Below are 21,555 nucleotides of genomic sequence, written 5' to 3'. Positions count from 1 at the left end.
TACAGTTAGCATTTTTTCAGCACCAGGACAAAAGGCAATGCATGTTAGAAATTCAAAGATTTTGGCACTGTTCCTAAGTCTGTTAGATTTTCTCCTCAGGTACATGGAGGATACGCTTCTTGTTTTGCTTAGAATTATTTTGTGTTCTCTGAAATGGTTTTGTCCAGTTACACAAATGGACTTAGGCTAACTTATACAAGTACCTATTAAGAAAGAAGTTATGGAGTGCTGAACATTGAACGCATCTTTTAACTTTGCTTTTATTTCAAAATACCACTCCTATTATACCTTCCACCCACCGCCCCAAAAAACCCAAACTAAAACCAAGGTTCTAAAGGTAGATAATCTGGAGACTTAATTATATAGTTAATTTCCCTTTGATGTGTTTTAAAGGCCTTTCAATCAAATTAACTAACACCCAAATTTTTTTTTAAAGTATAATCTAAGATCCAGCTGATAGCTGGCAAGCTACACACATTCAATAACCTGGATTTATGTTCACACTAAGTATCTTTTAAATAGCCCTATATAAATGATAAATTATTTTAAATTGACTTCAATTAACATTAATATTACAGCAGCCAGTCTGTTAAGTCTTATTTCAGCTTCAGCTCCTGCTTTAACCAGTAGAAACCTAAATCCTATCAGACTAGATTGGCCAGGTCTTAGTACGACACTTATAAATGTATGTATATATGCAGAAAAGCAGATAGAGCAGCATCCTTACTCTAGAATCCTCCTCTGTATCAAGGAACAGACTACAACTATATAATGCTGGTATCAAACTGCTCTTTTAAACAATAATCACACATGGAAAAAGGCAGCGTATTTTCAAATTCAGGCACCAGGGACATAAAAAGTGCACTTCAGGCTGCACCTATTTTGCTCCTGGCATGGAGCTCTCACCAGAGTTTTAATTGATCTGCACCCTTAAAGGGCTTCTCATTTTGTTCATTTAAAGCATATCAACAGGACAGGTTGTGCATTTAGATGGCAGTTAAAGAGGCTTATCAGGAGGCTTTTTTTTTTCCTTCTTTCCAGATGCTAAATTTCACTTAGTTGTGTTGAATATCCAAAAATACAAGGGACAGTCATATTATAAAACTAAACTAATGACTATGACAAATGCTTTTGGAGAAAGTTTTTTTAGAAGTTCTTAGCTAAGTTCTGCTTATCAAATTACCTTATATAAATATAATGGTGCCAAACCACTTTTTTTTTTTCCAAGAGTAATTTGTATATAAGCAGGAAAAGGTTGATTATAATTGAAGAATTTCTTTCTTTCGAAAACAATGTATGAAAAAACTAAGCATTTGCTATAAGTACAAACATGAAACATTAAACATGGGAAAGGAGAGCCCAGAAGCCAAGAATACAAAATGCTGGTTTTGCCTTCTAAACTTGTGTGCTGAAATTCCTGCAAAACTCAACTGAATTACATGTTTTAGTGCAACACTCAAATTCCCAACGTTTATGATCACTATCTTCCTATATATGCATTTTATTAGATGCCTTTTCTGAAAATGTTATTAGTTAATATATTTTAATATCACTTAGAACTATACTAAAAAGGTCCATTATAACGGGCATTGCCAAATACTGAAAAAGTACGGAAGGTTATGAATGTCACCACAGACCTGACTGTGCAAGGCGGAGTGCAATTTCCGTGAATTCCTTTGGGAGGCAGCATTGCTTACTGTTAACAGCGGCAAGCAAATGTGGCTGTTAGGGCTAAAAGTGTTACTGCTGTATTGCTGTTGTTTACAGAAAGCCTGCAGACCGAGCACACTTTATATACTCGATTGGGAAGAAATTATAATCTAAATTAAAGTAAATACCATGATTTACAGAGCCATCACTAAAATCTCGTACAAAACCAGCTCCTTTCTTGACTCTACAGCAGTTTTGTTTATGAGCTACCTACCTCATTCAGAGCAAGTTCATTCAAAATGAAATTAAAGCTATAAGAACATGTCTTGCAGTAATATAAAATATACTAATACACTATTTGCAGTCTAAATCAGATATGACTATTTAAAAATACATATTAAGGCTAAAAAGAATTAAAATGAAGAAGTTACTTATGCAGTTCCCTGGAACCAGCCAAGTAAACCAGCTTTATAACATAGCAAATTCTCATAGTTATTTCAAAACATACAGGATTCTGTTCGCATTTAAGACACTAATGAATTCAGAACAGTCATTTATCATAGCAGTTAAACGTTCAGGTTTGGCCAGAAAGACACTCCTGACAAGAGGCTGTCTTGACCTACGGGAATCACTTAAAATCATCTGTACTGATTTTGATGCCTATTTTATGGCTGATGATATTAAAAAGGAGATTTCTTTGCCATCATTTTATCACATCAACAGTCTAACTTTACTGAGTAAACTGTGTACAACTTTTTGCAAATGAGAGGAAGCATATACACAACACTTGGGTGTGGTCCTTTGCAATAAAAAATACCAACTTAAATCCCTTAAAGGGTTTGGAGGACTTGGGGTGGGATGGGGGGGTGTTGTGGTTTGTGGGGTTTTTTTCCTTTTAATGAGTACAAAGACAGAAGTGGGGAAAATACGACTGACACGTCAAAGGAATGCTACCCAGGCCTCAAAAATATAAGGCTAGATCTTACAGCCATGTAACTCATTTAAGTTGCAGGTTGGAAATGTGACTCAGACACTAGAAAATCAAGCAAGACTTCTCAGTCCAAACTACTATGAAAAAAGACAGGACATTGTATACTGCGGGAGGAACAGCTGAAAATATTCAAATTCTGCATCTGAAGATACATAACGCAAAACAAATACTGTGAAACTATGGACCAGGACTTATATGCATGCTCAAGGTTAATTGTTTTAATTGTAAAATCCAGAAAATGCGTGGCAACACAAAACTGATGGTATCAAGCCACAGGAGGAATGCACAGCATTCAATGAATGACAGTACATAAGGAAATCTCCAACCAGCTGCAGACAGCTGGACGCCTACCATGCACTGACTGACCACTGATGCTCTCTCACCTTGATGCTTACCATCTAGCAAAATACCCCAGATGCAGAAACCCATGTCACCGACCTATTCCTGAGTTGTACGGCAAGGTCTGAGCAAATCCTGAGAACCTCTGGAAAAACTGGAATAAGAAGGGCTGAAGAATAACAAATTATAACCTATGGGGAGCAACTGTACTCTGGAGAGTTAGTTGCAGGCTGGGGTTCCTAGAGTAACATGAAAGCCTCATGCACCCCAGGTAGCCAGAGGAAGAGGGAAATTCGAGAAAAAGCAGTGAACACCATTGTCTTTGCTTAGTTGTAGCTCTTGCTTGTGTCTTTATGCCCCAGGAAATAATCTACTTCAGAGATTAGACTTCTGAAAATTCAGTCTGTGTCCTGCTAAGGCAGCAAATGCTGAAAAGCCACAATCTTACCCAGCAGGAAATAGAGGCCAGTAAATATAGGGGACAAAAAGTCTAGTTATGGTATCAACTGTAGCATACCTTCAATATTACTGAAGTTCTCTCCATTGAAAATTGTAAATAATATTTGACTGTCTTGGAAAATGGGATAGAATGCTCATATCTTCAGAGTTCTCTGGACAGAAAACCCAAACAAGGAGCTTTTAACAAACTTTGCAGGAGTATCCCCGACACTGCGCTCCAGGATTTGCTAAAAATTCACTGTAATACATTACCCACTTTCTCCAGACTGTAATGCTTACTCAGAGCTTCCTTGTCTGAACATGTGCCTACAGATACAATTTTAAAATAAGAACAAATATTTCAGGTTTTTTTTTTTTTAATGTGCCCTTCTTGGTATCAAGGCCATGTGAAACAGATCATTCCTACATAAAACATCATTTCAGAGTTGCAACTGTCATTGCAAATGGTACATGACAACATGGGTGAGTATAACCTAACAATTCCATAACAATTTACATTAAAAAAGGCAATTCTAAGCTACTGTCAAATGCAAAAGAGATGGCTGAAAAATAGTGCATTTTTTTTGTTTCTGAAACCATAAGCTGGCAAAACATCTAGTACAGTTTCTGTCCACACTGTTCTCGTGTTCACACTCAGGAAGGTGCACATGCATACACTAAACGCTCTCCAGTTTTGTAAGTCTACATAAATGATTTTTTTAAAAAAAATATTTGCATAACAAGACCCTGACCTAAATAAAATATTGTACAGATTAATATAGAGTATTTCAGTTATACTTTCTTATGATATGACATGATTTCCACTAGTATTTTAAAACAAACCTTTTTTTAAATCTTCCATTTTAGGAAGAGTCCCACAAAATTTTATTGTCTTTAGATTATTCTCTGAAATAAAATTAATTGCGTGTATTGCAACCTGAACTTAACAAATCCTCCTGAAGTTTAATTGTTAGGATATCAGCACTTTTTCTTCAATAACTCCACTAAGACAATCCACTAAAAAGCAGTGCTCAAAAATGATCTAACTTAAAACTTCTACAGCTTGCATGAGTTAAACTACTGCAACTTTGGACATAGCCAGAAGGAAAAAAACAGCCCGTGTTGCTCAGTAGGTCAAACCAGGCTTCCTAACAGTTTCCTTTGACGTTAGAGCTTCTGCTACACAGTGCAGTACCCAGCAAAGGCACAGATGCTTTAGAGATAAGAAAGGAAGGGCTTATAGGAAGGAAAAAAAAATTGAGAGCTGATGAAGACATCCAGTGTACCACATATTCAATAGGAATTCCTGAATATAAATAAGAGAGAGTAATAAAGGGAGTATCATCAGCTACTCAAGAAAATATGTTTTATTAAAATATATTTTTCCCTTAATTTTCAAAACATACTGCTTCACTGGAACATCAGCAGTTATTTATAGCAATAGATTACACCAGTTAGCAAGAGAAAAATTCTGGAAGAAAACCTGTAAGTAATGAAATACTTCTGTGAGTAAGTTTTGTTATGAATTCTTACACAATGGCAAGTTATTTTGCTATCTGCCCTTTACTTATGAGCGGGCATTAATACATCAAATTGATTTCATGTCTGCTGATAGCCCCAGCCTAACAAATGGCTTATCACTTACCTTTATTTTCTGGTAGACACTTTCTTAAAAATGACGCTTGGGTACAGAGGGCAAGACATAAAATGAAAGATGTATTCTTTGCTAATTTACTGTATTCAGAAGCAAGATGGCAGTATTGCTGAAGATCAAATGTTTAATTATGTTGTTTTCTCTATCTAAGCATAATCAACATTACTGACCCACTAAATGAAGATTGCACTGCAAATTGTAGAAGTTTATAGAACAGAAAATCTTTTATTGACTTTAGAATTACGGGCCTTTAATGGGACTACAAGTTTAACCCCAATTTATGTAATTTAAAAAATAATTCTAAAGTATAGAATACATTTTGTGAGTGCATAATTTTCACAGGATTATATATGATATTACAGTGTCTGGAAAGAACTGCTTAATTTGGAAGAATTTTTTCGTGGCAATTTTAGGGTAATGAGGCTGTTTTACACGTGTTGAAGGAGTTTTGCTTTCAAATAAAAGGTATGGGAAATACAATGAAAGATAAAGAGGAACATTTGAAACTAATTAACAGCAGAACTGAAATGATACATTCTCTGAAGTGAGTTCTAAGCAGAAAATAGGCCACAAAATGAGAGTTAGAAATACCAAACTGTGCATTACCTTAAGTGATTTTGCCAGTTGTACATGGTTATCATAGACTAGAACGTCCACCGTTAGATTTCGCAGCTGATGAAGAACAACTTTTTCTCCTTCCAGGTCTCTTGCTTCCACAGGCACCTTCCACGTTGGGTAGGGACATTTTGTGCCATCCCATACCTGCAATGCAAATGAACTATTTCAATATGCTCAGAATACTTTAGATTGAGATTTTAAATAACCTTTATTTTTTTTTAACAAATTTGCTGTTTATTTAAAAATCTTAATTGGAATCTCAGTTTTAAAGTCCTTAATCCCTTTTTGGGGATTTTTTTTTTTTTTTAATTATTATTCCTTACAGAGTATAAAATAACCTCTATAGAGAATATGATCAAGTGTTAAAAGCTGGGTTTTGTTAATATTTAAAAAAAAACAAAACAAAAACACAAAAAACCCCCAGCGCTAGCAAAACCTCAAGTCTTTATCCAGCAGTTACAACTATTAGAATTCACCATATGCAGAACTGTCTATATTTAATATTTTAATCCTGCTATAGGTTCTTTTTAACATTCCAGCTACAGTATGTGAAGACTGAGTACACAGCATATACTCCCTTAATTACTGATGATCTCCTACATCAGTATACACTGCTAGTTATCCAGAACGTATTAGAAAAACATCAGTATTTAGCATATACTTAAATAATGAGTATTCTAAAAATTGTTTGCCTAAAGCACTTAAGTACTGAAATATCAATAGAGTTATTCTTGAGCTATCAAAGTTTTTGTGAAAAAGTAACATTACCAACAGACTTAGCACTTTGGAACCAAAATCTTACTACTGAAACAAAACATTAAAATTTCAGTGATAGCTGCTTACAATATATTCTGTAAACTATGGTTTCCTGAGTTCCTGAAGATACACTCTTCTCAAACACAACAGAAATTATGGTCTCAAATACTGGCACAGAAAAAGAAAAATCTAGAGGCATTTCGACTATAAGACTGAAATGCTGCATTTCATAGGATTTCATGCATATAGGTTCAACAGAAGCTAATTTTCAGAAAGTTTGTGATACCAAGGCATTTTGTCCCAAGTTAGGCACTGCAGAGGGGGAGAAAAAAAAGACACCAAAGCTTAATTTTTAAAGGGTTTCTACCCTTTATGCTTAACAGCTGTGGATCAAAGGACCCACAAGAAAAGATCTAAGAATCAGCAAAGCCATGTGTAAATACACTGAGAATAACTCATGGTTGAAATACTCATCTCAAATCAAGAGATAAAGGGAAAAACTGTTCACAGTGAAAACGACCCATAACATCAAATTAATGTTCCCAAATAAGAGTGTATTCTGAAGGACCCAGATAATGACATGGTACACGCTGCCACAGATTGAAAAAAAAAAAAAAGCCTATTATCTTCTGATCCTGTACCATGAAATACTTAAAACCACCTTTGAAAGAGAGGTTGCCTATTGCTTGAATTATCAAACCTTTTCGAGACCTGAGCTTGAGAAATATAGATTTAGTGCATATATATTATGAATTTAGCCACTTTATTTTGTCAAAGAACCCTAAGTTTGCCAAGTTTCCCATTATTTTTCAACTGGCTTTACTTGGGATACGTTGGTAGTTCCACACTTAAGAGATGGCTCTGACAAATGGATTAAAATAACCTGTATGCTCCCTGTCAGATACAAGGATGACTACTTAGCTTTAAAATGTCCTTTGCCAGAGGAACTAATGGGACTAGCGTCAGGGCACCTTTTGGAGGAATTTGTAAGCCAGTAAGCTTTCTTTACAAGAAAAAAAAAAATCCTTAGAAGAGCAGTTGCTTTTGTTTTTCATATGCACAAATATGAAAACAGATCAAGCTCTCTACCTCAGGAGCTTGCCAGCTTCACTTTACTCAGATGAAAACACAGAAGCCCTGGTTTCAAAAGCCAATACTGGTCTAAAAAACAACACTGATTAAATTAATTCTGGATAAGAAACAGCAAATGGTTCCATTACTAGTCATGAACAGACTGGAGCTAAGGGTTAGTAGCAACGTTTGATCACAATGGTCAGAAAAACACTGAAATGGGAGAGACACAATGAAACCTGTTTCTCTCTTCAGTAGAGTATGGCACTTGTGTGACATAGCTTAACATAGACAATTTAACTAACAGACAGAAGGAAATAAAAGAATAATAGTAGAACTCCTGTGAAAGGCATAAATGACAGAAAAACTTCTAGTGTGAGTTTTTCAGTCTCCATCAATTTGAATAACAAAATTATCAGAAAAATGTAAGCACTAACAAGTTAGTGATAAGGTCTTTATGCCATGTCAGCCTCAAGTGCTGTACATATCCCAATTAATTTATCAAGTGTAATATTAAAAGTTATGCTATGGGTGATGCACAAAATCACTGAAATTGATTTTACTTGTCTTTAAGCAATCCCCACTAGTTACATGAGCTCAACACTTAAAATAATCATTACATTTTATATTATAACCAACCATTAATATAACTAATACACTTGGAATGACATGATTCATTTAAATCATTATTATAAAACATATAACCAAAATATCATAATCACCATCACTCCATTTGAGCTGGTATTGAATTGTTTGTTTGTTTGTTTAGTGGATCAACAAAATAATCAGAGATCTGTCTACAAATTTTTAAAAAGGCTTCTCTTCTATCACGACCAACTTTTCATGTGAGAAAGGGATTGTGCCATGCTTCTAAAATGGAGGAAATTAGCAACAGCATATCAATGTTAATCTACCATTTTTAAGCTTGTCCGATGTACTTTAATACAGATTTAAGTATTTAGTATTTTATACTACTAAAAAAAATACACAAAGGAATTACATATCAGAAAAATTGATCTACCATTATTTGATTTCAAGCTTTTACCTTCCTAAATCTCTCCTAAATTTCCCCCCCCAAGTCATTATCTTTACTATACAAAACTGACAAAATCGACTTCGGACCTTAAAACACAGAAAAGAGTGTAAAGAAATATTAATAATTTAAGAAAGCACTTGTCTCTGTCCTTGCAAAGGATCCTTCAATGCTGAACATATACTTATTAATGAACAACTTAATTACAGTCCACAAAGTTCTGAAATTTTACTGGGTGTCATTTGACATCTATTTCACAAGGGATAATTAAATGGAAATATTTGTAAGAGCTGCGAAGTATATTATCGGATGACAGTTAAGGTTCGTTTCTGTGCAGTGCATGCATTGTTCTGCACAAGAAAAATCTTTGCTGCTTTAATGAAGGAATAATGCAGTGTGCTGTTTCTAAAAATGTTGTAACAATACAGTTTAATACAGTAGAACCAATAAATAATTTTATGAAGTCATAAAATGAAAAATAACAGACTGTTCATCACTCACATTTTAACACTCAACTTATAAAAGAAAGAAAAAGAAATACAGAGGAGTTTCAGAATAATACCAGACTGATACATCTGGAGCTAAAACCAGGAGAATTACGCAGACCTCCTTTTTATTTAGCTGATGTTAAGGATCACCCTTGGAAAGTACTCTCCTGTTGTGTGGCACTATGCATTTTGTACTTCCAGTGAGCACTGATCCCCAGAGCGGTTATGTATAACTAAAATAAGCTACCTAAAATCCATCAAGATAGATAAAATAACCCATTCATTCATTTTCTAGATAGTGCTACTTACTGCGTTAATTATATCCAGCAGATCTAGTAAAAAGAGCAATAATTGCTGCTAACTAAAAAACAATGTTAAAATTTCAAACAAACAATATTTTTCAACTTAAGAAATCTTGCAATATTTATCTACAACTGTTTGTGAAATGATGATCCATACCAATGCCATCTTATAAAACTTCTCTAAAGAAATAAATCAGATGAACAACTTTAAAGAGAACTGGGATTTCTGTTTTGTTTTCATAGAAATAATTTGGTCAAGGATCATAAATTTGCTTAACCTCAAAATATTTACCTACGTAACATTACTTAAATCAATGAATATGTTTGTTTCAGCAAAAACTGAATCACAATTTCTTAATAAATAAATCTAACAAATTACTTTAAAAAAAGAAATCTACCTTTAGAAGAAAAGAAGATCCATCCACTTTTGCTTTTCCTACCAGCTGGCAAGTGAGATCAAAGAACAGCATTGGCCTAACACCAGACAATTTTGCTGCTGGTCCAGAGATGGAAAGATTACTGGCTGCCCAAACACGCAATTCTTCTATTGTTTTCTGTTCTTCATCCATGAAAGTGTACACTTTGCTAGAGGATCGAGGAACTACTGGCGCTCCCACAGTTCCATCAAATGTCAAGGATGCAAATCCCACACCGGTAATTCCCTGCATCTGTCCATTGTATTCCTTGATCTGTAACAAAAAATGAGGGGGGGGGGGGGGAAATGGTTGCATTGCATCAAAATACACATACATTTTTTTTTTTAACATATGCATGAAGAATGGACCATTTATCATTTTTGTTCCTGGTGCTATTAGGAGAACAGAGTCAAAATAAAACCAACAACAACAACAAAAAAGGAAATTAACATTAACAAGAAAACAAAGTGAATAAGCACAAAATATAATCCAACACACAAAAACTTTTAAAGAGGCAGACTAGTACCTACCTGTAAATATACAGCATCAGTGCAGAGTATTTTATTCACAAAACTCAAAATGTTTGTGTGGGGAACACATCAGGATTGCTTTTACAGATAGGGAAACTGAGGCACAAGAGAAATTAATTTTTAGGGGTCACACAGCAGAGCTATGGCAGAGCAAAGTTATTACGGATTCCCGTTTTCTGCCTCTCAATAGCCTCATTTCCTGATATGGAACTTAAAAAGAAAATATCAGTTCTAGGAGTTTGTTTTTTTTTTTTTCTATAAAGCAACAGTGACCAGCTTTCATCCCTTGAATTATGAATACAGCTTTCATAATTACTCTTGTGTCTGCTGCCCTGCACATGGCAGGTCGCCTGTATCCTGCTGATTTAGCTGTGTATCTGCTACCATATAAAACACAGTATTCAAAGTCTGAAGCATTCCTTCAAGGATCTAGTCTAGTCTTACTGTTCCCTGCACTTTATATATATCTCAAAGCATTGCATGACTCATTATCCAGAAATCCCAGACTGTCTGCTTTGATCCATCCTTTTTTAATTAAGATTTGCTTACCCAAAAAGCAACAAGACTTCTGAATATAGCATTTGCGAGACGATCTAGTTTAGGATTCGCAGTACTCAGTTTTCAAATGGTTAAAAATCCTACTGATTTAAAAGTACAAAAGCTGAAAAACATGACAGAAGTTCTAAACAGCAACATTTTTTTACGAAAATATTGCCAACGGTTTAGGCCTATATTTTATAAACACACTGAAATTTAAAAAGCACACAAATCAAGTATTCCTTGGAAATTCATAAACAAGGCAGTTCAATCTTGGTGACAGGAACTCCTTTAATCCCTGATACTTTAACATAATGCATAAATGCACTAAGGATCATCTCTAGGATAAACTTTCATTTACTTAAGCATTCTCCAGACCTGATCAATGGAGCACATCAATTCATGATGTAGTTGTTCTTCATTGTAACACTGAAAAGCTTTAGTCTTTTAACGTTTAGGCTTAAATATTGAAAATACAAGAAAACCCAATGGACAAATCAGGAGAACACAGAGTTTCATAATCAATTTGTGCCCATTACCCATGATCTGGAAAGAAATGTTCCACTACGACACTAAGATGTTATTTAATATAAATACACAGATTTACTTCAGGTGCTGCTACTGGCATTGTATTCCACAGCTTCTCAAAATAGGTAACATCCAGAGGGGAGAAAGCCTTACTTATTCATCTGCTATCAAAAGATACTTCAAGCATATTTTTAAGTATCTTGTCTGATGTCAAACGTTTCTCAAAGTGTTTTAATTTCCAATTTACCTATTTATTTATTTCTCCACTAATTCTTTTAAATGATCATCAAAATATCTTGACTTCTTCCTTACTAAAAATTCTGTCCTAGACCTCTAGCCTATTTATGACGGCTCTAAACCTTTTAAGAAACCAGTTCAAGAAACTACTTTGTCTCCATGGGCTTCTACTAATATTTCACCAAAGACTATTTTCCCCATTTCCCAAATCCTTTATGTCATGTTTTAAGCATTCATGAGGCTGCGCTTGAACACGCTGTACTTCCGTCATCTCTTAGTACCCTCATTTAGTGGATTTGAAATCAGCCTTAATGCAGCAAAAGGCAGTTATAAAATAACAAAACAAATAAAACACATAAGAAGGTAAACCTGAAGTGTCATGATGAGAAAATTACCAATGATCTTGAAGCAAAACCAAATGTCCTTAGGCATAAGTATGTGGAGAAGCCACTGAGTGGTCTCAAAGGTAAACAGCATTCAACAACATTATTTAGTGAACAACAGAACAAACAGGAGAACTAAATGTAGAATGGGTTATAGAACAAAATATTTCATACCTGGCAAATTACTTGTGTCAGACCCATAGAACAGATGATGGTCAACAGAAATTCCCTGGGCTTATTCTTTAAAAACAAACCATTACTAAAGTGATGAGGAATCACTGGAGTGTAAAATGAACAAAATCCATGGGCAAATATTGTTTCATTATGGCACTCTTAAGTAGATCTCAGATCAAGTTAAGCAGTGATACTGTAAACTAGTTATATTTTCCACACACAAATGATTTTGAAATTGAATTAAACTTAGGGAAAAGAGCTAATCTGAGACTTTTGTATATGATGACAATTCCCCCTCAGTAGATTTTGTGTCATTTCTAGAGGCCTTGGGGATTTTTTTTAAAAATCAGCCTGGGAGATCAGGGGGGAAAGAACAGTGAAGGGGAGCAGATGGCTATCACTTCAAAAATTCCCTGAGAATTTTAAATAAATTCAATAAATAATGGTTGCTAAACAAAAATATATTCTGGGACAAACACAAAGCAGATACAATACATTTGGCTTGTTCTAAGCAGGGAAGTAAACTCCAATACATATTGCAGCAGCCTTTGGCACAGTTTTTATAAACTAAAGAACAAAAGGTGAAATGCCACCTCAACAAACTGTGTGGACAATAAACTCTAGTGGTTTCTATGGGGTACAACTCTATCCTGAATATGCTCATTGAAAAGAAGCTAATCTTGAAATATTTATAAATAGATTTACAAGAACCTAAACCACCTAAATTTTTTTTTTTTTTTAACTGAAGCTGGTGTTATTCACCTCACTCAATGGAAAAGTGCGATAGTAAGTAGTGTATAAAGCTGGAATAATAGCATCTCCAAGGTAGTTTTCCATCAAACCTGATTGTTAAATTACAGAAGGAAAGGACTATTATGAAACCACTGCAGTCACAGATCATCTTAGAATATCAAAAAATGCCTTGTAAAACAACATATACTAAGCTAATGTACACGTTCTTATACTAAGAAGGAAGATTTCCTAAAATAAATTTAACTATTGATTTGTGGAAGGATCAGGAATTCAAGATAATATTTTGAAACATGAATACATTAAGCTTAGAACTTCTTCATTATTTATACATATAAAATTATTTCAAGACATCAAGTTGTGTTGTGGTTTGTTTTTTTGTTACTTGAATTATTGCATCATCTGAAATGTACCGTCCAAACTTCTATTTCACTTTGAGTATACATTCAGGTGAAGACCTCATTGTAAGGTATCTTTTACCTAAGCAGAAGTAAAAAACTTATGATCCCTGTGATTCACAGTTAACAACAAAAATAATAGAAGATCAATGTTCACATGCTGCTACCCAGCCTTCCCTTAACTGCAGAAATGTAGTATATGTGAGATGTCTACAGGCAATGTATCTGCAAGAATTACAGTTACTGTGGTGAGCAATGTATTCCCCTCAGTTAAACATATGTATATAAGCACGTGCCACTCTGTATGACACAAACAGGGTTCAGCTGACACAGCAGCAGTGACAAAAAAATCCCCTCCTCCTCAAACACAGAATCTGATCACAAGCCTCCAGGAGCAAAAAAACTTTATGAAGGTATAGATGGGATTACAACTGGCTGTCACAGAACCGTAGGAATTTTGGTTGGCGGGGACCTCAGGAGATCATGAAGTTCCATCTCTTCTTCAGGTAAGGGCTGTTGTCAGCACTGTGTCACATCAGGCTTTGGCTAGTTGAGCCTTGAAAAATTCCGAGCATGGAGATTCCAGAACCTCCCCAGGTAACCTCTTTCAATAACACACTACTCTTAGTCCACAACCGTCCATGGAAATACCTCCTTTGCCATACTAAGTCTTATCGTGTCTAGATGCATAAGGTTCCCCAGCACTGATTACCAAGTATTTTGGTTGTATTGAATGCTTAAAAAGATCTGTAGGAATTTGGGGAAAATACCTAATACATGGATTATATTTCAAGTGAAACTCCATGCAAAAACCTAGACAAGAACTTGGGACAGTGCCAAAAAAAGAACACAATATACTAGGTGCCACACACTCTTCTAATTTGTTCTTATAAATGATGGCTATGAAAAAGGATTTCCTTCTAGGAGCTGGATAAAAAATTTACCTTATGCTAGGGGATGGGGGTTCCAAGTCACAAAGGGATGCCCTTTAATTCTCCCCATTCACTCGCCACCTTACACAGTTTTAGAGACAGATCACTGCAATTTAACTTGAAAAATGGTCTCGAATAGCTGGACCAGACACTTGATGGAAAAACACAAACAAATAAAACATAGGTTTTCCATTGTGTCAAGACAAAAAATTAGTTCACTTAGGTATTCAGCTTACTTCGTTGGGTTCTTTCTTTTCTATTTTTGGCTGCACAGGTAGCCAACACAGAATGGAATAGCATCTAAGAGCCACTGGTCCAAGACAGCATGGGTTTCAGACCTGTCTGAACTGAACCACAGAGCTTTTAAAACTTGGAAACACTCCATAAGTATTGTTTGCCATGTGAGCAGTGATGAGTTATAAACAAAGGTTGCTTTCTCCTGTTAAATGCTATTACTTTATCAGTGGTTCTGACATTTTAAATAAGAAACAAAGCAGAAGCAGGTTGAGAAGGTGTCTTGTTAAGAAATTATGTTTATATGCCTCAAACTAGCTGAAAAAAAATCCCAAAAGAACTGTCCTGAAGTCTTCAGGTATGAAAAGCCTCAACAATTTCATTCCTAAACATCCTTTCTATTAAATGGGAGTTGCTCCTTTGTGTTATGGACTTCTTAGAGAAAAATCAAAGTCCTGGATTTATGATGATTTGTCCATCTCAAGAGACTGTAGCCACTGAATACAATACACTGTATGTCCAGCATCACCTACAAGGATATTAGTAACCAATCCCCTTAATCTGTCCCTGTTCTACCGCTGCTGAAACTCTTGAGGTTTATTAGGAATGGCACAGGGCTAAGAAGAGGCTAAAAGTTAGAGTAAGACCTTTGGAGATGTTTCTCACTAGCCCTCTCCAGACTTGGCAACATGAGAACAACTTCAGTCCTACAATCTGGAAACCTACATTTTTAAAACTAATCTGGGAACAGGAAATGCTTGCTTTCCATTCTGAGTGTCATTCAGTGCACGAGGGTGGGATGGGATGGAAGGCAAAAAACCCATCACAAACACTGATGACATACTTCCAAGCTAAAACAAAGTTGCAGATCAAGCATTTGAATGATATACACATCCCATGACAGAACATGCAAACAAATAGTCCCAATACCAAAAAAAATTACCATGATTCATTAAAATTGTTATTAATTTAATAACTTATTGCTAAAAAATATGCTAGACAACTGAACTTGAGCCTTAACACTGTATCAGATCCAAAGATTAATTTCTTTGTAAAAGTTTGATGACTCTCACTGATGCTGTTTATATGGGAAAAAAAAAAAGTTTCCTGTCAAAAAACCACCCAAAGTCACTTGGTATATTTCCTTATATCTTGTAAATGTTTTCTCACATTAAAGTAAATCACAGTCTAAACAACTTTGGATAATATGGTATGCTGATTATATTTTCTTGTATTTAATAATGTAATCCTAGTGTATGTGTACCTCCAGCTGTATGAACAGAGAGGTAATAATGAAATAGAGAAGCAATTTCAAGTAACTTAGTAAATCTCTGTCCTTATATAAATTAAACCATTTTGAACATGTTTAAATATAACAAGAAAACCGAACTACAAAAATTATCTGCAGGCACCTTCCAAAAGAAAGTTAACAAGGCTAGTCATATGGAAGTCAAATTAATTTTTATGAAGACATGAAAATACACCTAGATATTAGGACCGTAAATTATAGCTTATCCTCTACTATTCCTGAGAATTGCTGCCTGCAAAATAAGATTATCAGAAACATCTGCAGCAATAGAAATACAAATTAAAGAAGAAAATGAACAATACATTGTACATTTCATTTACCAGTTCACCTGAACATATTGTAACCATTTTGTGGGAAAAAAAATTGTATGCAAAAAGTGTATATAATTAAACCAGCTGAAATAATTTGTTTTGATAATAATTTTTAAAAAGCCAGCAGGCATCATAGTACTGCTTTAGAAATATTCCTCAGAAAAAGTGGCATAGTGTATTTGAGAAAATTCTAGTAAAGTAAAAACCTACTATTTTGGAGTATTTCCTACGTATTTAAGACATGATCAGGTAACTTAACCACAAGTACTCAGATGAAAATTTCAGAAAACATATATGCAAAATTCTAAGACTTCGAATTATGGAGAAACTATCACTGTCTACAGTCAGTACTTCCTGACATTATTTACTTTAGGACAAATACGTGTTTTTAATTTGAATTCCATCAAAACTTCAAAGTGAGTTGCATGCCTTACATAATTTTTGAAGGGAAGCCAAAAGCAATAGTAATATTGACATCTCTGAGAAAAATGTTGGTCTCTCTGTGTTAAAAAGAATCTCATAATTGTTTAGTAAAAAAATTTTAATTGCCTCCACTCTTCAGAGCAAGAATTGGAAAACAGGGTTGCAATGCTGCAGACATGTTCTTTGACATCCTTTTTAGCAAAAAGTATCAAACCTAACTTTGGCCAAGTTTTTATATTTTGGATGACATTTACTCAGAGGACACTAGAAGTCTGGCAGCTAAATTCTGCCAAAGTTTAATGTTAACTCAGTATGTTTTGTATCTAAGCTTCAGACTTTCCCCTCTCATCCTTATCAACGACCTGACAGCTATGGCCAGAGCTGCCTAGGAATAAGAAGTGAGCAGATAACTTCTCCTGTGTGTGTCTCTCAGTGCCTTCCATATTGCATCAAGTAGAAAGAAAGAGAAGGAATCCACTTTCATGCGACAAATTGGATTAAACTAAAGGAGGGAATACACAGACACAAAGAAACCGCTAGCAAAGTGCAGAAGAGTGCTCCTAGAAATAACAGCAGACTGGTTTAAAGATCAGAGTAGGTAACCTAGTAGAACAAATGCTAGGTTAAGTATTACTAGGTTAAGGAGAGTGATGCACAAAAAGAGAGACAGGACAGAACTGGTAAGGATAACAAAAAAGGGAGTGTGATGGAGCCTTCTATGTTTTTATGATGCCACGTTCCATATGCTTGATATTCAGATTCCCACTCCTCTGTGGACAGGCAAACAGCTTAGGAACTCACTAGCAACACATATATCTTACACTTGTCAACTGACTGATCTATGGAGGGAATAACCATCTATCATGACTATAAAGTACTTATGCTCAAAGCAGCAATGCATTTCTATTGTAAATCTAAAGAGTTTGAAGCAGATGAATATGCAATTGATAGCATGCAAGAAATTTGTTTGGTTTTTTTTCTTGCTGTTTTTCTCCATTTTGTTATTCTAAAGGTCTAGGATGCTGCATCTAACTGCAAAACTAAAACACTAGAATTATAAACCGTAATGATTCCAAAGTTAGTAGATGACACAGTTACTGCTGTCTGTGCAAACACAGTTCAGCTCATGGTACATTTCTATCATGATACCCCATTCCATTACCCTGTTTTTCTACAGGACATTTTCCTATTCAGTGCACGACTTGAGAAGTGCAGTGGTGATGAATTAGTGCTGTGTAACAAAGAAGCTGTCATCTTTAAGACTCCTACTTAATTTGTTACAGCAACTGGAGCCTATGTAAGGAAGGAGTTAAGGCATGAAAGTAAGAGAGGAGAATAGCATCAAGATTACTATGGCAAAAAGCTAGAGAATTAAGACTTTGTAATTGCTACAGAGATTGCATTATGCTGAGGAAGTCATATAAGTGAATTTTATGAGAGGTCATTTCTTTGCTCTTCATTCTCCAAGTGTTCCACATGAGTCTCACAGCTCTATAATGCCGTGCATTCAGGAAAAAAGACCCATCAAAACACATCCTAGACAGTGATTTTATCAGACAACTAGAGTACGCTGAACAAGACGAACACCTAAATAAGAAAGTGCTTCACTTTTCTCCAATTCTCAAACATTAAAATGGAAATCAAATACCAATTCATTTCACTAGGAATGAGGAAATAAATTCTTGTTTGCAAATCACTAAGAGGTAATCAGGAATACTAGAGAAAAACCAATACAGAAATTAACAAGTCTGTCATCATGCAGGGTTTGAGTAATACAAGAAAGGCAGAATACATGCCAAAACTCCTAAGTCAAGTGAGGATAAAATATTGCAGATTCAGTCAGTACCAGCAGGTTGCCTCTTCCCTCTCTTTAACAGGTTAAACATTAGGCATTAAGTCTTAAGATATTAAGAGCATCCACAGTGAACCATAAAAAAAAGTTCCAAGAAAACTCCACTTGAGATAACTCCTTCTTTACCATGAAGATAGAGGGAGGCTAGACAATTAGGCCTAGCTTTTATATTGGGGAGTGGGAGGATCTCCCCCATTATCTCTGCAGAGCAGTGACTGCAGTTGAAGGCCCAAATACAGTACTGCAAATCCCTAAGTACTATAACTCATGAGAAATCATCATAAGAAGTCATAAAAATGCACTTCAAGAAATATTAACAGAAATGTAATTAAAACTGGATAATCTTTCAGTTCTGTTACTAAGACACTTAAAATTTTCATTCTCTGCAACAAATGCTGAGGAAATAAAATTATTCTCTATGCAGAGTAATCCCAACAGAATCCTCTCCATTAAGTTATTACCTCTGAACCATCAGACCTTGCCAACAGCTGTGTTACTATGAAGAGGTTATTCATTGGCAGCTAAGAGTGTAGCTGGGAACAGTCATTTTTAAAATGTGTTTGCTATCAATGTCAACTGGACATTGGAAGCCTCTCAAAAGCATATTTGGGACAGGGAAATGTGAATACACACTGTAAGGACTATGCATATCTGTCATCATTGGTAAGCGCAGCTCTGACAGACTATGGCCTCTGCTACTCTCGGCTGCTTTCCATTCAGCAAACTAAGAGAAGGTGATAAGGCCTGAAGACAAAAGGAGAAGAGAGCAAAAGAGGAACTGCAGACAGTGTAAGTAGAACTCTAATTAGAGCTGATTTCTTTTTTTAATTGAAAACTGTGTTAACAGCAATCACACACACTATGCTGGCTGCAGGTGAAAGAGATGAAGAGGTCACCCCCCCCGCCCAGTTCACTCCCAGCAGTTGGCACCAGGCTTCTATGTCAGATTTTTACCTGCTCAGATCAGATAAGAAAACTTCCAAAGTAACTGTTTGTTAGTAACTCTTTGGGGTAGTCAAAACTTTCCCATGCAGAAAAAAGACAACTTAGTGACTCTAGATCATTCTGACTTAGAAAATAATTAAACAAGCTGTCAGCTTATGCATCTGAGGAGATATGGATTGTGAGCAGCTGGAGGTCAGTTAGGGCTGGAAACCACTTAAAACAGCTCAGCTGCGGTAAAAAAAAAAAAAAAAGTGTATTTGAGGAGGGAATTAACAGACCCTATCTTTAAATACTGAAACATCATCTTGGAGAATGATGAAAAAACAATTGACAAGGATTTTAGAATTATCTCCTCAAAAATTTGATGCCAAATCAGGAGAATGGTGAGGTTCCTTACATGTGATATATCAAGAGGTTTCCTTAAAAAGTTTACATTGAAGATAAATAGCGGAGCTGAGACACTATTATGTTTGCATAAAGTGAATACATAACTTCCCTGACAGTGGTCTTGTTTGTTTTTTTAACCTGTACTTCCCACATCTCAAAAAAAATCCAATATTAACCTACCGCAGATGTGCAACTTCTCAATTCTTTTATTTTGACTAGGCTCCTTTCTACTTTCTCCTTTTTCACACATATATTATAAAATATGTATTTTGATTTCAGAAGCAATAAACATGTTTCTACCTCCACTGAATTTCAGAAATGGGTATATATGTGTAACACCCACCCTGCTGGATTAAGAGAGAAGTTAAAACATAGCATAAGACTATCCCATCTGAAGTCAAATCAATGAACTTCCAAGACTAACAACACATCTCAGGTATTGATTAGCAACACAAGCTTCAAAATCTAAATACATTTTCATTCCACTCTAATTATACATAAAGATGACCTTATGGAAGCTTTATACTAACCCAGAATAGGTTAGCTAATTTCTCCCTCAACTGTAAATATTTATACTATACAGGAATAACTGAAGACTGTTTCTGAATCTTAACAAGTTCTTTCTTAACAATCTCAGTGGTACAAATTTTAATTACTGGATAAATCTTACCACTTTTTACATTTATTGTCATGGGTTTTTTCATTTTGTTCTCCTGCTACAGCGTATCAAAACATAAATGTTTAGTACTACTCATCTTTATCCCTTTCATCATCCTTTTGTACAATCCTAAATTTCCTAGATCTCTCAAGAGTGTTCAAATATGCAAATAGTTTTTTTTAATTGGCCTCTTTCAGGACATTTACTCATTTCTGCTATAATTATTTTAAGCAAAAAAAAATTATGTATGGTTATCTTGCAAATCAATATGTAACATGGTATAATTATGTCTTTGGTACTATTCTATACCTCTTTAAGTATGGTCCAGCATTACAAGACTTCCATTCTGTCTCTGTAGTGTGGTTCCTCTTCCCTATACAGTTGCAGCAGGCATAAGAAAAACATCCAGCAGAAGCAGTGCCAAAGCTATAAACACTGTTTCCTTCATGGCCTTTGATACAGATAAATATGGGGTGAGGCAGGAAAACATCAAAGAAGTAGCTAGAGCATACTGCACACTAACAACCCCAGGTAGATTACATTTATTTGAGTAACTCTCCAGCTGATCTAAACTGCTCCACAACAGAAGGTCTAAAGTAATCCCTCAATTCTATTAGTTTGAAGAGGAACAAATTGTGCACATTTATGTCCGTAAAATTCTGTTGATCCAGAAGTATTACCACGTGATTTTTGCCAACTATTTTAACAAATATTCCAAAAAAATAATGCTGTTCTGGAGTTGTCATAGCCACATCTAACACTTTTTTAAAGAGAGATATCAGCTTAGTGCTCTGTTTTTGTTTAAAACATTTGATAGTTTATTTCCTCTTTTTGTCCATACCGTACCACAACCATAGCTGTTTTATCAATCAACTGCTTTATCCAATGTCTCCACGTGTTAATTTCAGTACATGAAGAATTAAATTACTCCTACAGTCCTCTCACTGCAAAAGAGCAAGCACATAAACCACCCACATTGTAGTACATACCTTTATTCTATGAAATCGAACAATATCTCCAACTTTGTAAATTTTTGGTAGGGAATCTAGATTTCCATTAAAAAGAGTGCACGTTAACTTCACATTTGATGGATCCACAAGTGTTACAACTGAGCAATAATCTGTAAGATATAAAAGTGAATGAATAATAGGCATTATGGAGTCATTTATACACAGATATTAAACTTGGGATGAAAAACCATATGGCCAATT

At 35.1% G+C, this 21,555-nt stretch overlaps 1 protein-coding gene across 3 annotated transcripts in view; it reads right to left on the bottom strand.

Annotated features, from left to right (window-relative positions):
• Nucleotides 1–21,555, bottom strand: part of POT1 (protection of telomeres 1) — an 81,646-nt gene that overhangs the window by 22,817 nt on the left and 37,274 nt on the right. For all 3 annotated transcript variants that reach the window (XM_010581290.1, XM_010581291.1, XM_010581292.1), the window contains 3 exons: nt 21,334–21,464; nt 9,739–10,029; nt 5,679–5,834 (listed from right to left, as the gene is read on the bottom strand). In XM_010581290.1, coding sequence (XP_010579592.1) covers nt 5,679–5,834; nt 9,739–10,029; nt 21,334–21,464 — 578 coding nt within the window. The remainder of the gene's footprint in view (nt 1–5,678; nt 5,835–9,738; nt 10,030–21,333; nt 21,465–21,555) is intronic.

Source organism: Haliaeetus leucocephalus, unplaced genomic scaffold (genome assembly GCF_000737465.1).
Source record: "Haliaeetus leucocephalus isolate CR32 unplaced genomic scaffold, Haliaeetus_leucocephalus-4.0 Scaffold763, whole genome shotgun sequence".
NCBI lineage: Eukaryota > Metazoa > Chordata > Aves > Accipitriformes > Accipitridae > Haliaeetus > Haliaeetus leucocephalus.
The sequence above is the reverse complement of the archived record's forward strand: the minus strand, read 5'-3'. Positions and strand labels throughout refer to the sequence as shown.